Raw genomic sequence first — 17,500 nt, 5'->3', positions numbered from 1 at the left:
GGAAAGTATTGGTGTCATTTTAAGATTTCTTTGGCTATTCAAAAATAGCAGATCTACAAGCTCATAGCGCGGCACCGAGTGCCGCGCTATGAGCTTGTAGACCTGCTATTTTTTGTTTTTTTATGTGAATATTTGTGCAAATCTTTAAATATATATATATTTTTTAAATATATATTCAAAGATTTTCACTAATTTTCACGATTTTTCAAAAAATAGCAGATCTACAAGCTCATAGCACGGCACTCTGTGCCGCGCTATGAGCTTGTAGATCTGCTATTTTTGAATAACCAAAGAAATCTAAAATGACACAGATACTTCCCCGGATTGAATGTGTTTAAGCTATAACTAGGCTAAGTTTGAACTTAGTGTGAGGTGGTGCAACTGGCCCCTGGGCCCTATCTTGCCTTACCCCTTATGCTTAAACTTTTTTGAATATGTTTTACTATTTTGAAAAACATTTTAAAACAGTTCAAATGGCTGATCTACATCATCATCGTTGTGAGCTTGTAGATCAGGGGGCATTCGTAGAAATCGGCCTCAGGTCTTAACGAGTTAAACTCAACTCTCTCAAGAGGGAATCAGGAAGAAAAGGTTTTCTAATCTGAGAGGGAGAGAGAGAGAGCCACGGCGGACGGTCGGCGAGGCGTTCGCAAAACAAAGCAGGTGTTTAAAACGATGTAATCCGAGTCACACTCGGGATAACGAGGTGAGGGAGATTACCACGTAATCCACAAAACGAACCCCACCGTACAATCCACAGCACAGGAGAGGCATTGTGTGCGGCCCGACGCATGCTGTAACACCATTGTCTTTAAGTCATGCAGGCAGAGTTGTGAAGTAACTAAGTACATTTACTCAAGTACTGTACTGTAATAAAATGTTGAGGTCTTTTTACTTTGTGTATTTCCAATTTTCAATACTTTTAGTCCACTACAAACATTTGAAAACTTTAGTTACTAGTTACTTTGCAGATATAAATGATCATATTTTAAAACATACATTAACCACTTTAGCCCTATTGTATACCTAGGCTATTTGAAAATAGCTGATCTACAAGCTCACAACGCGTCACGATGCGATGCGTTGTGAGCTTGTAGATCTGCTATTTTCAAACATTTTAGTACTTTTACTTTTGGTACTTCAAGTATATTTTGACGCCAATACTTTTGTACTTTTACTCAAGTAACATTTTGAACACAGGCCTTTTACTTGTAACAGAGTATTTTTATATTATGGTATTGCTACTTTTACTTGAGTAAAATGTCCCAGTACTTCTTCCACCATTGCATGCAGGAGAAAAAAAGAAAACGGTAAGCCAGGTTCAGGGCAGAATGGGCTCAATCCCATTTTCTTTACATTCAAGCAAATCCGGAAGCGGATTTTCTTTGAGGTTTTTTTCCGCATGCAAAGAGCTGGCTTTGCACGCCCCAAGAAGAGAGGTGAGAGATGACCATGCATTATGAAGCAACGGACAGCACTTTGACTTTAAATCTTGACATTGGTTAGTGCGAAACAGAATTGATCAAACACACGCACGCACTCATTTATTGAACTGTATACAAACATAACACACCCATTATTAATTCTCTTTTAATCTGCACACGCACACTTCTTCACCCCCAGACTTCTGATGTTTACATCTTCTTTGAAAAACTCTGGCAGTGAATGAGTTAAAGGGTAAGACCACTCTGGTAGAGGTTTGGGTTGCGTAGTTACCTTGCCATGATGTAACTCCAATATAGAACATCACCAAACCCAGTACTGTTTGTTTTTTTAATAAAAATGTCAACTTCCTGTAGATTTTGCTATTTTTATTTAGAAGAAAACCCGGACTGGATGCAGATCTTTAAATCGTAAAATTATCAGGAAGTTGACATTTTTATTAAAAAAACAAACAGTACTAGGTTTGGTGATGCTCTATATTGTCTGAATCAGCTTTGTTTGTGTTTGTTTACCTGCTAAAAGAGTGACTTTGAGAGACGTTTCACCGTACAATGTAAGTCAATGAGGAGCATATTTTGAATTATCAATTTCTAATCAATGGAGCAATTATTTTTGATTTCTTGTTCACCTTTGGAGTTACATCATGGCAAGGTAACTACACAACCCAAACCTCTACCAAAGTGGTCTTGCCTCGTAAATGTTGATTGTCTTGATATTACGTGTGTGTGTGTACTGTATGTGTGTGTGTGCGTGTTCGTGCTTGTGTGTGTGTGTGTGTGTGTGTGTGTGTGTGTGTGTGTGTGTGTGTGTGTGTGTGAGTGTGTGTACTGTATGTGTGTGTGTGTGTGTGCGCGCGCTTGTGTGAGTGTGTGTGTGTGTACTGTATGTGTGTGTGTGTGTGTGTGCGCGCGCTTGTGTGTGTGCTTACCTCGGTGCTGGCCTGGTTGTGTCCCTGCTGGGAGCCTGGGAGCCCCGCCGTCCCCCCCGGTCCCTCCGTGGCGTCTCCTCCTCCTCCTCCCCCCGCCCTCAGCACCTTGTCGATGTCCAGGGAGTCCATGCTGGAGGCGGAGGCGCACGCCGAGTTGACGCTGGACCTCTGTGAGGCCGCGTCCTGCTCACTCACTGCCCCCACAGAGCCCGTCCGGCGGTGCTGCTTCCCTGGCTGACCGTTGCCTAGCGCTGTGTGTGTCAACAACAACATGCATGGGTTTATTTAACACATTCAATCCCGGGAAACGCATCTGTGTCACTTTTAAAGATTTCTTGGGGCTATTCAAAAATAGCAGATCTACAAGCTTATCTAAAAAAGAAAAAAGGCAGATTTACAAGCTCATTTAAAACATTAGAAAAACATAGATCTGTGTTTTTTCAGAAAATAAATCGTGAAAATGTGTGCAAATCTTTGAATATATAATTATATATACATTTTAACTGAAATCTTTGCTTCTGGTGGGGGTCCTTGCATGGAAAAAAATATTTTGAGATGGGGGTCCGCGGCCAAATACATATAATTTTGGGTGGTCCTTGACATGAAAACGTTTGAGAACCACTGATATTATAGCAACATAAGTGTTTTATTTTTTGTGTTAGGATTTAGACATTTGTAGAATCCCCCAGAAGTAAATATTTGAGTTAAACATTTCTCTTTCAAATATATATATATATATTCAAAGATTTTCAAAAATGTTCTCGACTTTTCAAAAAACAGCAGATCTACAAGCTTGTATATCTGCTATTTATAGCCCATAGTACAAAATAATGGTTATAGCTATGCAAATCTAAAATTCCAGACAAGACATGCTGGCTTCTATGGAATCCAAATGATTGAACTTTAATCCATGCCAAAACAGGTCATATTTAAAGGTAGGGTAAGTGATTTTCTTTGGTTAAAATAAGTGTTAAATAGCTCTATATTGTGATAGTACTCATTGCTATAGAGTGTTTGTTCAGTAAAAGGAGTCTGCTTGTCTCTCCAGCTCTTTATGAAACAGAAAATGCATTTTCGTTTCAGTTTCATTTCCAATTGTATCCAATCAGGATAGAGAACTCAATCAGGATATAGATTAAACAAGTGAAATTGGAAGTGATGACACTAAGAAATGAGCAGGCACAATTGGAACTGGAACACTATAAAAATGAAGCTTAAAAATGGGTACTTTCTCCTGATTGGCTGAGATTTTGACACCTACCGGAAAATGTATTTTGTGTTTATTAAAGAGATGGAGAGACAGGGAGACTCCTGTTACTGAACAAACACTCTATAGCAGTGTTTATCAACCGCTATTGTTCTCGAGGGGCTGGGTTCACACTTTCTTCAAACGGCCGCGGCACACCTCAGCAGTACTCGCGGCCCAAAATCGGGCCCTTTGCCAGGGTTGATAAACACTGCTCTATAGCAATGATTACTATCAGAATATAGTGCTTTAACCTTTTAACAAAATACTTTTTGTTTTAACCCAAAAATATCACTTACCCCACCTTTAATTATGATAATAATAATCTTTAAAAAAATGACAAAAATAATGGAAATAGCCTTCTACCAGGGCTCACAACACGCTATTGTTCAACATGCGTATGAATGCGAAATGTATACAAACGAATGGAAACAATTCTGAGGATAACGCAAAAAAAATAATGCGATTATCTCTTATAATAACAGGCGGTTATTGCGTCATAACCGGCGACCGGGCCCTTTGCTTACCGTCGCTGGGCGACCCGGACGAGGGCCTCCTTAGCGTGGCGGAGGAGTAGGAGGAGTTGGAGGAGGAGGAGGAGGAGCAGGAGGTCTGGCGAGCCGCCTCGTCCATGCTGAGCGAGGCCTTCTCCAGCTGGGCCGTGATGTCGTCCAGGGAGAAGTTGGAGGCGGCGGCGGCGGTCCGGGCGTGGCCGGAGGAGGTGCCCGCGCAGCGCACCGTGTTGGCCGGGGAGGCGCGGGTACTGCTGCTGGTGCTTCCTGGAGAGAGGGGGGGAGGAGGAGGGGGCACACACAGGGTCAGGGCGGTTAACGGGAAGACATGTTGGAAATTATTTGTGTTTGCGTTTCTAGCCAAACAGCTTGAGCGCACACCGGTGGTAAAGGAGGTGCTGATCACGGGAAATAACCCTTTCAAATAAAAGAGGTCGCACAGCTCATAGTCACGATGCAATACTTTTTCTAATATTATTATTTAATACATTGACTGCCAAAGACGTAATTGACGCAAAATTAAGTCAGTCAATTAAGGGTGCTCTTCGCCAACCTATGAATGATGCCTTGACTTCGAGAGAAGGATAGAAGCAGAAATGACATGAGGTCATCTAAAACATGTTCACCCAGTCCACTACAATGTTATCAGATTTATAAAAATACATTTATCTCGGATTTCTTTTCCCAGATTGTGTTTTTGGTGAAAACAGGCTATATTCAACTGCCGATAACTACAGAACGGACGATCGCGGTAACAATTTTTTTTTTTCCGTTGGAAAGAAGAGACTCGTCTTTCTTCAGGGTACGCCTGTATCAGCCAATTATGTCCATCAGAGCCGCCCAGCCAAGCCTGATGCTCCACAGAGGATTCAAACACATAGTCCCCCCCGTGATAGCGGACAACTTGACCCCTGTGCCATCAAACGCAACGCTTTTTTACAAAGAGATGCTACATCGTATGACTGTTACTTGTTGTTCAAGGCGAAGTTCTCCTCAGAATAGGAATGATAGGGTTCAAGTGGTTCATGTAAAAAAAAAAATATATATGATTACACATATTTGTAACTCTGAGGACCCCCTAGGGGTCCCGGACCCCTGACAGACAGACAGACAGACAGACAGACAGACAGACAGACATCCGGTGGGGTCGTACCTCCACTGCTGCCTCCTCCGCCACTGCTTCCTGTCTGCTTGGTGCTGGCCCCGCGGCCCCCCAGGCCCCGCTGGGAGGAGGAGCCTCCCCCCTTGGCCCCCTGCTGGCCGCGCTGGGCGGAGGAGGAGCAGGAGGAGGAGGAGGAGTTGGGCTTACTGATGGTGTTCAGCTCCTGCTCTATGGAGCACAGGTCAGCCATCAGGGCGTCCAGGTCCACCGTGTCCCCCTGGTTCAGAGCCTCTGGACACATGGAAGACACACCCACAAGATGATTGATCCATCGATTGAATGCTTTATTAGTAGGCAATGTAACGATTAACTCAACCAATCACGACACTCAGGGACGTGCACAGATAGACTCTAGGTGGTGCTAGAAGACCTGCCCTTTGCCCTCTTGACCAGAAGTGCCCTTTTGAAAAAAAGAAAAAAACGTTTTTTTTTCTTTTTTCAGTTTACGGCAGGGGTCTTCAACAGGGGGTCCTGGGACCCCTAGGGGGTCCTCAGAGTTACTACAGGGGGTCCGCCAAATCTTTATGTGATATGATTTTTCTTTTTACCATAACCACTAGAAACCTAGCATCCCTTTTCTGAGGAGAACTTTAGCCAAAAATAGCAGATCTACAAGCCCACAACGCCTCGCGCTGCGAGGCGTTGTGGGCTTGTAGATCGGCTATTTTTGGCAAAGAGGTATAGGTGTAGAGGGAAAAAAGAGCAGACCAAGTCAACAAAAAAAAGGATAATTTACTTGAGCACCTGCCCCTCAAAATGTCTGTGCACGCCACTGACGACGCTAGGTTCACGATACGATCTTTCAACCCTTGCATTGTGTTAGAAACCTGCATAAACTTTTTTTGTCTCCGCCAGGAGACATTGTTTTCACTTTCCGTCAGCCAAGCTAACATTGGTCAAGCCTCACGTGACACGTGACAATACGGTGAAATAGTGTGATCTGATTGGCTAGTGACGTATAGCGGCCTATAAATACATGTGTCACTTTGAAAGAGTCTTTGCCTCTTTCAAAGTGAGGTAAGACAGGAATAATCACAAAATGGCTGAGAAATGGCGGATAGTGTAACAATTGGATAGGACACTTACACAGACAGGACAGATAGGACACTTACACAGACAGGACGGATAGGACACTTACACAGACAGGACGGATAGGACACTTACAGTACATAGACAGGACGGATAGGACACTTATACAGACAGGATAGGACACTTATACAGACAGGACGGATAGGACACTTATACAGACAGGACGGATAGGACACTTATACAGACAGGATAGGACACTTATACAGACAGGACGGATAGGTCACTTATACAGACAGGACGGATAGGACACTTATACAGACAGGATGGATAGGACACTTATACAGACAGGACGGATAGGACACTTATACAGACAGGACGGATAGGACACTTATACAGACAGGACGGATAGGACACTTATACAGACGGATAGGACACTTGTGTCATGTTACTATGACACAGTAACATGTTCTATTTTTTGTAAGAATTAGAACATAAGAATTAGAACATTCCCAACATTCCCAACACAAGTCTGCTGGCGGAGACTTGTGCTCCGAGGAGCACTTTTTCTAGTTTAATACTTTTTTTACTGGAATTTTTAGTAACATGATAAACATAGCAGAGTACAAGCAACTCTAAAATATAAAACAAGAAAAGACAATGACAGATAATTTGGTATGAATTAAAATAAAATATGCAACGTAAAAAAGAATAACAACAAACAGTTCTACAGATACAAACAAAAAACTGAACAACAACAACAGACACTCTTGCTCTCCCTGCACAGATCTTTAAAAATGGCTAATATTATTAAAAATAGTGACCCTTATACCATAAAATGTAAAAAGTCATTTATTTTTCATAAACCCAAACTTTATTTTACTGCTAATAGCAAATTGAGGACAAGTTTCTCTCAGTCTCAAAGACGTAAACATTGACAATTCTGTTGCGTTAAAATTACTATTTCTGAGGATATCATCAAGCCTTGTTCCAATAAAGAAATGTAAAGGGTACTTTTTACCTATTACTTGAAATCTTTTACACAAATCCATCTGTATATATATTTTTTTTTACAATACTGTGTTTTCTCTTATCCTCTTTTCAATACAGAATGACAGAAAACATTTTTTTTTAAATCAATTTTCTTACAAAGATCCTGTATTTTCTTCTCCTTTTTTCTAGGCGTCCTCTGCTCTTGGCATCGTGCAATTTTTTTTATCAAATTAATTTCAATTGTCGGAGGTTTTAATCGATTTTAACCCATTTCCCTCTGGCTATTCAAAAATAACAGATCTACAAGCTCATAGCGCGGCACCGAGTGCCGCGCTATGAGCTTGTATATCTGCTATTTTTGAAAAATCGTATTTATTTATTTTTTGATTTTTTTCAAAAAACTGTTAGGATTTAAAAAAAAAATAAGAATCGCCTCAGGTCTTAATGGGTTAATCGATTTACGATAAATCGTTACGTGCCTATTTATTAGACACACATGTAAACATGGTCCCCATGCCTACGGTACGGTGGATATCGGAAGATATCTGAATGGGAAATGAAGAGTTGGTCAACATCGCAGTGTTGTAGCGTAGTGTGTGTGTGTGTGTGTGTGTGTGTGTGTGCGCGTGTGTGTGTGTGTGTGTGTGTGTGGCTCACCGTTGATGTTGTACATGGAGAAGCGATAGGAGAAGTTGGCCATGTTGGTCTCCTGTCTGAGAGGGGGCTTCTGAAGGGTCTTCTGTGGTCTGCCGTCATCCAGACTCTACACACACACACACATTTTAACACATTAAAGGGATAGTTCACCCCCGAAAACATCTCTTTTTTTCTGTGTATTAGTCACCCCATGGAGACTTGAATTCATGGATATGTTTTAGTTTTCGTCGTATTCCTAAGACAATAATTTGATGACTGGCAGCGGTTCCGGTACTCTTTTGTCTCTCCTACCGGAACCGCTGCCATTCTACAAATGCCTTCTAAATCAGCATTTCTCAAATGTTTTCGTGTCAAGGACCCCCAAATTGACACATATTTGGCGTCGCCAAACATGTTTCATTTGCTTCTGATGTCGTCACCTTGCTAAACTAATGGCCTAAGTCATTTTTTGAGGAAAATTATATTTTTGCCTGTCAGTTCAGCCAGTTCAGGCCAGTCAGGTCCTCATGACACTGGCCACCTCTGGTAAAATCGCCCATCTCCTAATGGAAAAGGATCATGCTGTTCACTCCCCTTTTATTATAATGGCCTAACTCCCTAGTGTGACTTAGGACAAAATAGGCCTTTTTTTTGGCCTAAGTCACATGGTTTTGAGACATAATTTGTTATAAACATTTTGGGTGAAATGATTAAGAAATATCATATAGTTTTGTTTTGGATCAGTTTTTTATTTTTCCTGAAAAACTTAAAAAAATGACTTAGGCCATTAGTTTAGCAAGGCGACGATGTCCTACAACACTGACTCCAAACAAGTTCAGAATGTAAGCCAGTGGTTCTCAAAGTGGGGTCCGGGGGTCCTTGGGGGGGGGTTCCCCAGCAAAAGCAGTTAACATAGCATCACAATCATTTTAAACCACTTTTACCTTTTAGTATAGTTTGGCTGTTCAAAATAGCAGATCTACAAGCTCATAGCGCGGCACCGAGTGCCGCGCTATGTGCTTGTATATCTGCTATTTGTCAAAGAATCTTGAACATTAGTGAACATCTTTAACACAAATCTGTGCTTCTGGGGGGTCCCTGGCACAACATATTTTCAGATGGGGGTCCGTGGCCAAATATTTATCAATTTGGGGGTCATTTGACGTTTGAAGTTTGAAAAACACTGATGTGAACAACATACATGAAATTATTCACAGTCAGCACACACACACACACACACACACACACACACACACACACACACACACACACACACACAGTGGGTGATAGTAGGTGGTTGCTAGGAAACAGTGGATAGAGACAGGATTAGCAGTGTTGCAGTTACCATGGATACGCAGACCCCTCCTCTACCTGTGTGTGTGTGTGTGTGTGTGTGTGTGTGTGTGTGTGTGTGTGTGTGTCTGTGTCTGTGTCTGTGTGTGTGTGTGTGTGTGTGTGTGTGTGTGTGTGTGTGTGTGTGTGTGTGTGTGTGTGTGGAATTAGACACATTGACTTTGAGAGGACAATTTTCCAAAAAAGAAAACATTTTTTTAGAATCAGGCTTACAAATAGGAAAAGATTCAGGTTGGTGTCAGGATTAAAATGCTTAGAGGTTAGGGCTGGAGTTATGTTTGATTTATACTGATTTATTATACGCGTTGTGAGCTTGTAGATCGGCTATTTTCGGCTTTGGTGTTAGAATTAATAATGGCAAAAAAAAAAAACGCCAAAAAAATCCCATAATAATAACATCGGCTTACGAGAATACTAATGCAAACGTGCACGTGCATGCGTGTGTGTATTACTATAATTGTGAGGACCCACAAGTATAGTAGAATTTGAGAAATAGAAGAAAGACAAATTTGCTTTATGGTTAAAAAGATTTTTAGGTTATTTTGGAATTTAGAGTTAAAACATGATTAATACTTAGTTGCGTGCCAGTGTCGTGCACGGCAAAAAATTGCAGATCTATAAGCTCACATAGATCTGCAAGTTTCCGGCTCTAGGCTTACGGTCATACAATGGCAAAATGTTATTAAAAATAGCATTCATAGAGTCGGCGTCCAAAAATATTGATATGTAATACTTCTGTCTGTCTGTCTGTCTGTCTGTGTGCGTGCGTGCATGCGTGAGTCAGTGTGTGTGTGTGTGTGTGTGTGTGTGTGTGTGTGTGTGTGTGTGTGTGTGTGTGTGTCTGTGTGTGTGTGTGTGTGTATACACAGTACCTGTGTCAGCTTGTCCAGCTCTCCCAGCCAGGCTCCAAACATCTTGTCCAGATCCTGGTCCTCCTTGTCACTGTCCTCCTCTTCAGCCCCGTGGTCCAGCTCATCATCTGACACCTGCTCCATCTGTGTACACACACACACACACACACACACACACACACACACACACACACACACACACACACACACACACACACACACACACACACACACACACACACACACACACACACACACACACACACACACAGAGAGAGAGCAACGGTGAATCAGGTGCATTTATTTTAGAGGTGCAACAGTTATTCGAAGTAATCGATGTAATCCTACTATAATTCTAGTAACCTCTGTCCGTCTGTAGTGGTGAGTGAGTGAGTGAGTGAGTGAGTAGGTGAAGCTACCCGGTTCTCCTCAGTGGCTGGAGCAATTGCTCTGATTTTGCACACAGCCATTGACCATTACCATCTGAACTTAACTGTGAAGCCCGTTTTTCAATTTCATCAAATCTCAGCTTCTTATTAGCGTTTATGTGTCAAACACTGTCGCCATGGTTACGGGGCTGCCCAGCTATGGGACGAACTGCCTCCCGGGTTGCCAGATCATGTGCGCATATCCCCCCACGGATGCGTCGACCGGGTATGGTCTAGTTGATTATAAAATCACACCTGTGTGAAGGTAGCGGCGCCTTTGATATATTTTGTCATAGATATGTGTTTCAATATTAATATCTAATATATAATATCAATATTAGTTTATACCCCAGTTAATAAGAATACAGAGGACGAACATAAGGATGGACATACACCTGGACATAGACACGGACATACGTACACACAGAGAAATACTAGAGAAACAATATTAAATCTCTGTAAATTTATTTCAAGGCTTCCAGTGGCACTAAATAGTGCCATTGGAAGCGAATCACCAAATGCATTCCAAGGTAAGTGGCAAAAACTGATCTGTCATAGCTGATAGAGTGGGTACCTAAAAAATAAACTTTGTGTGTCCGTGTGTATACATGTGGTACCAGAAAGATATGTATGTGTTATGAAATAATATATACAATTTATAAGCCGTACCCAGAGTGTTTATGTTCCGGACTTTTACAGTTTATATAAACCATCTAATTTTGTATTCATGATATAATATTGATGTCATGAATAGTTCCCTTGCCTGACCAATCAGAACGTTGACGGGCCTGACCAATCAGAACCTTGACAGGCCTACTGTCCTGTCAATAAAGGCAGAAAAAAAGCCCCAAAACAAAAACAAAAAAAATAGACACACTGCACGTGCAATAGGAGCATCACCTGGCCTGGAGCGATAATGGCATCACTCCAATGAACATTATCTATCTATGGCCTCTCAACCATCTCACCACTGATCCCAGGCCAGCCGTGTGTGTGTGTGTGTGTGTGTGTGTGTGTGTGTGTGTGTGTGTGTGTGTGTGTGTGTGTGTGTGTGTGTGTGTGTGTGTGTGTGTGTGTGTGTGTGTGTGTGTGTCCATCTTACCCAGATGAGAGATATCAAAGATATGCTACATCACTGAAACTGTCCACTATACCATGTACAACCTGCTGTTAGGTATATGGGTCACACTTCACATCACATGCTGGTTGCCTGAGAGAACAGGCCTGTGCTGGCTGCTCACAGCCAATGACAGGGCGCCCTCTGGTGGCCCAATAGGAAAGTAACTCAGTGAATGCAGTGGTTGTCAAAGTTGGATCCAGGGACCCTCAGGGTTCCTTGATGGGGTTATAAATGGACCCTTACAGGTCTGTTAACTCTGAGAGTGTATAAATGGAACCAAATGGACCCTTACGGGTCTGTAACTCTGAGAGTGTGCAAATTGAACCATTTGTACACTCTCAATGTTATGGGGTCCTTGAAATTAAAAAAGGTTTGAGAACCACTGCTTTAAAATGAGCCCCTCTGGCTTGTTTTTGGTGGAATGGACTCACTCTCTGTGTGGAATACGACAGCTAAGCACAGAGTGGGCCCATGGCTTTCAAACACATGTCTACTATAGGAGACAGAGATATCACACAGTTATTGAGGGAAAAAACAGACACCGTTTTTAGTTTGTTTGTTTCCAGGCGAACGACAAGAGTAAAAGCACACTTGAAATGTGTTCAACTTGAAATGAAAATAACCTGATAAGAGATGAACTTCCTCAACCTGCCTGGTAAAGAGGGGGGGGAGGGGTTGATAACATAACAAACATGTACAGTACACACACACACACACACACACACACACACACACACAATGTTATCTGATCTGCTGCTTCACGACTGGGAGGAAGATATGGAGGGAATCACACCCGGAATGCATGACCGCATCATGCCAGCCATGGAGTGCGCACGCACGCGCACACACACACACACACACACACACACACACACACACACACACACACACACACACACACACACACACACACACACACACACACACACACACACACACACACACACACACACACACACACACACACACACAGAAAGTGGTGAAAGAAGTACGCCGATTTTTGCACTTAAGGAATAAGTGGCAATATCACAAATGATGTGGAAATACTCTTGTTTTAAGTAACCACTATATTATACTAACTGTAACCGTGGTTCTAGTAAAAATGTCTCCTAAAACATGAAAATGACCCTTGCTCTCATGAGGAGCAGAACAATCTCCAGAAACAGTCTCCATAAGGTCAATTTTGACAGGTATTACCATCCTTGTGGGAGATTCTGGGACCCCATGTGGACGCACGCACGCGCGCACACACACACACACGCACACACATACGCGCACACACGCACACGCGCGCGCACACGCACACACTTGACCTTTAAACAAAACAGGTTTGCTCTTCATACTGAACATTCAAATACATCCACATCAACAGAGATAACACACACCATGTCCTCCTCTTTAGACTACACTCCACCGTCCACATGTCCATTTGACTCAGAACATGTCGTGTACAAATGATTTCACTATGTATGTAGCCATGAATCAAGAGGGCTTTATTTCTCACTCTCTCTCACACAGGCAGTGTTGATTTCGTCGACTGAAACTATGACGAAAAATGTTTGTCAAGAATGTCGACTACCTTTTTTCACTGACGAAAAAGACGTAAAAACTAAGACTAAATATATTGACAATTTCATCAACAAATAAAAACTAGACTAAAATGTTAGAGAGGGACTAGTGGAGAAGAGATCCAGTAGAACTAAGACTAGTGGAGAAGAGATACAGTAGAACTAAGACTAGTGGAGAAGAGATACAGTAGAACTAAGACTAGTGGAGAAGAGATACAGTAGAACTAAGACTAGTGGAGAAGAGATCCAGTAGAACTAAGACTAGTGGAGAAGAGATCCAGTAGAACTAAGACTAGTGGAGAAGAGATACAGTAGAACTAAGACTAGTGGAGAAGAGATCCAGTAGAACTAAGACTAGTGGAGAAGAGATCCAGTAGAACTAAGACTAGTGGAGAAGAGATACAGTAGAACTAAGACTAGTGGAGAAGAGATCCAGTAGAACTAAGACTAGTGGAGAAGAGATACAGTAGAACTAAGACTAGTGGAGAAGAGATCCAGTAGAACTAAGACTAGTGGAGAAGAGATACAGTAGAACTAAGACTAGTGGAGAAGAGATACAGTAGAACTAAGACTAGTGGGGAAGAGATCCAGTAGAACTAAGACTAGTGGAGAAGAGATCCAGTAGAACTAAGACTAGTGGAGAAGAGATCCAGTAGAACTAAGACTAGTGGAGAAGAGATCCAGTAGAACTAAGACTAGTGGAGAAGAGATCCAGTAGAACTAAGACTAGTGGAGAAGAGATACAGTAGAACTAAGACTAGTGGAGAAGAGATCCAGTAGAACTAAGACTAGTGGGGAAGAGATCCAGTAGAACTAAGACTAGTGGAGAAGAGATCCAGTAGAACTAAGACTAGTGGAGAAGAGATACAGTAGATCTAAGACTAGTGGAGAAGAGATCCAGTAGAACTAAGACTGTGGGGAAGAGATCCAGTAGAACTAAGACTAGTGGAGAAGAGATCCAGTAGAACTAAGACTAGTGGAGAAGAGATCCAGTAGAACTAAAAGACAAGTCATTTGGTTGCGCTCGGATGTTGCGCTCTGAAAATAGCCGATCTACAAGCTCACAACGCGTCGCGCTGCGACGCGTTGTGAGCTTGTAGATCGGCTATTTTCAGCATGCAACCAAGTGTCAAATCAGCCATTATGACGGCAACAAGGCACCACCAAAAATACATGTTGTCGACTAAATCAACTGTAGATTAGATTTAGTAGTTCACTAAAACTAGACAAAAACTAAAACATTTCAGATGACTAAAATATGACTAAAACTAAATCAAAATGGACTGTCACAATCAACACTGCATACAGGTGAAATAAAAGTATAAAAAACCCTCTGTAACCCTCTGTAGAACACTCCTAGCAGCAAGGTGGAATGTGCAATGCGGTTATGTGAAGAAATAGGGGCGAGAGGATATATTAATAGAATGCAAGGTTGGCGAGGTAAGATATATGTACGCATACAGTATATATACACCATCACGTAGACGAGTACACCTACTACAGTATCTATCTATGTACATCTGTGAACGCAAAGACAAAACCCACATCAAGTACACCTATCTATGTACATCTAGTGTTCACGTAAAGACTGATATATATATCAAGTACAACTGTCTATATACAGTACATCTGTGTTAAGTACAGATAAAAGTGATACACATCTTCTCTGCAGTCTACAGTAGTGGTTACTGGTTACCAAACTGTTTTAGCTCAAGAACCAAAAGAGGAGAATAGCAGATCTAAAAGCTTGTAGATCTGCTATTTTCGCCTACCTCCTAAACGTTTTTTTTAAATTAATTTCTATTGAAACTATTTTTATTTATTTTTTTTAGAATTTATAAAATACTAGTGAAACATGTTTGACTTGTTTTTAATTGATGAAAAGTTGTGTCCTTTTTTAAAAATGTATGAAAAGTTGTGTTTCTTTTTTATTTTATTTATGAAACAAAAAAAAAATTGGATATTTACTCACGACCCATAAAAATTGGTCTGTGACCCAAACAGTGGGCCGGGACCCATGTTTGGGTCACATGCAAACAGTGATCTATTCTACAGTAAGTACATTAGTGCAGTGATGTGCCGCGTGTCCCAGTGTTCTCCAGTACAGTTGGAAACAGACCAGGTTTAATCCCATTGATGTTCCAAACATATGTATGTGTTCTGTATGTGTTCCCTTCTGTTAACCCATTGAAAACGTCATTTTTAGATTTCTTTGGCTATTCAAAAATAGCAGATCTACAATGCTCATAGCGCGGCACCGAGTGCCGCGCTATGAGCATTGTAGATCAGCTATTTTTGAAAAATCATGAACATTTGTGCAAATCTTGGAATATATATATTTTTTAAAGCGAACATTTGTAACTCAAATCTTTGCTTCTGGGGGGTCCCTGGAAATACATGTTTTGAGATGGGGGTCGGTGGCCAGATACCTATCATTTTGGGGGTCCTTGACATGAAAAAGGTTCGAGCACCACCGATATCATTTTGCCAACATACACGTTGTTCAGAAAACTGTTAGGATTTAGAAGACATTTGTAGATTTGTTCCCAGATTGAGTGGGTTAACCATGTTGTGTGGTGGTGACAGCCACTGCTAGGGACTGTACCGCACAGAGCACTGGCTGTGGGCTTGATCTAGTGGGAACCCATTCTTTGTTTTTGCCTCTGGGGGGCGCACCACCTCCTTTAGGAACTCGGTTTGGCTCCTCCCCTTCCTGAGTTTCCCACTTCCTCCCGGGTGCTTTATTCCATGGGTTCCCAAACTTTTCAGCCCACGACCCCAAAATAAGGCGGAAATTGACTCGCGACCCCACCTAAACCTGGAGGTCACTTATGCACATAAACTTGCACGTTCGGTGCGCATTTGTAATGTGTTAAAATGGTAAAATGTACCATTTGTGATCATTTTAGATGGTATTTCATCCATTCTGTTGAATAAAAAGTAAAAAAAATAAATAAAAAAAAATGTTTTTTTTTAATTTATTTTTTCAATGACCCAAAATAATTTCGCGACCCCACGTCAGTCTCCCTACTTTGGGAACCCCTGCTTTATTCCTACTAACCGTGTTTATTCCGACCACCAGCAACGCTACATGTTTAAGGCAGTGGTGCCGACAGGCTCTGCTGTTATGCACACCGACAGTTACATTATATCACTCAGGATTTTAAGAGTGCAGGATTAGCCGCCTTTCTTTTGATCTGACCAAAGCTTGTGTGTGTGCGTGTGTGTGTGTGTGTGTGTGTGTATGTGTATGTGTGTGTGTATGTGTATGTGTATGTGTATGTGTATGTGTATGTGTATGTGTAAGTGTGTGTGTGTGCGTGCGTGCGTGCGTGCGTGCGTGCGTGCGTGCGTGCGTGCGTGTGCGCGCGCGCGCGCGTGAAGCATGAAATGAGCACAAGCCGAACGTCTTGCCGTCAGCGACAGAAAGTCGACACCGGCTGCTTTTGTGAAAGTCGTTTTCTTTTTGTTGTGCCACAAACGTGCACGCCCGCACGTGCCCGCAGCAGCTGGGGTGGGGGGGGTGGGGGGGGGGGGGTAAGGGAGGGGGGAGACAGCTTGTTTCAGATGGTAAACATTCCACATGGCACCAAGTGTTGGCCTCTGTGCTGTGAGTGACCCACAACACGGCCTCTGTGCTGTGAGTGACCCACAACACGGCCATTGTGCTGTTGAGTGCGTTCTGAGAGATTTCAGTGCTTTTTCAAGTCAAGGACCCCCAAAAGTATATGTATTTGTCTGCGGACCCCCTGCTATGATTGTGAGGCGGGCTTGGTGTACGCTTCTCTCCTGATGTGTGTTTGCGTGCATGTGCGCGTGCGTGTGTGTGTGTGTGTGTGTGTGTGTGTGTAGTTCTACATGACAGACAGCTTCCTGCTGAGATCCATTTATCAGACATCAGTGGGACAGAACTGTCTGCACTTGTCCAGCAGAGTGTGCACACACACACACACACACACACACACACACACACACACACACACACACACACACACACACACACACACACACACACACACACACACACACACACACACACACACACACACACACACACACACACACGATGCAGTGTGTGTGCACAGTGGTGTAAAGTAACAAAGTACATTTACTCAAGTACTGTACTTTACTTTATTGGAGTATTCGCAATTTTCAGTACTTTTACTTCTACTCCACTACATCTCTCAAAGGCAAATATTGTACTTTTACTCCACTACGATTATTTGAATACTTT

The 17,500-nt window shown here is 42.2% G+C and overlaps 1 protein-coding gene across 3 annotated transcripts in view; it reads right to left on the bottom strand.

The window, feature by feature from the left end:
* The window catches only part of raph1b (Ras association (RalGDS/AF-6) and pleckstrin homology domains 1b), a 136,365-nt gene that overhangs the window by 31,380 nt on the left and 87,485 nt on the right, over window positions 1-17,500 (bottom strand). For all 3 annotated transcript variants that reach the window (XM_084051303.1, XM_084051304.1, XM_084051305.1), the window contains exons 3-7: window positions 10,172-10,294; window positions 7,968-8,073; window positions 5,283-5,522; window positions 4,145-4,396; window positions 2,372-2,622 (exon numbers count right to left, since the gene is read on the bottom strand). In XM_084051303.1, the coding sequence (XP_083907429.1) occupies window positions 2,372-2,622; window positions 4,145-4,396; window positions 5,283-5,522; window positions 7,968-8,073; window positions 10,172-10,294 (972 nt within the window). The remainder of the gene's footprint in view (window positions 1-2,371; window positions 2,623-4,144; window positions 4,397-5,282; window positions 5,523-7,967; window positions 8,074-10,171; window positions 10,295-17,500) is intronic.

The sequence above is a fragment of the Gymnoscopelus microlampas genome (assembly GCF_963454915.1).
Source record: "Gymnoscopelus microlampas genome assembly, chromosome: 24".
NCBI lineage: Eukaryota > Metazoa > Chordata > Actinopteri > Myctophiformes > Myctophidae > Gymnoscopelus > Gymnoscopelus microlampas.
Note: the sequence above shows the minus strand (reverse complement) of the source record. Positions and strands in the feature narration are given on the sequence as shown.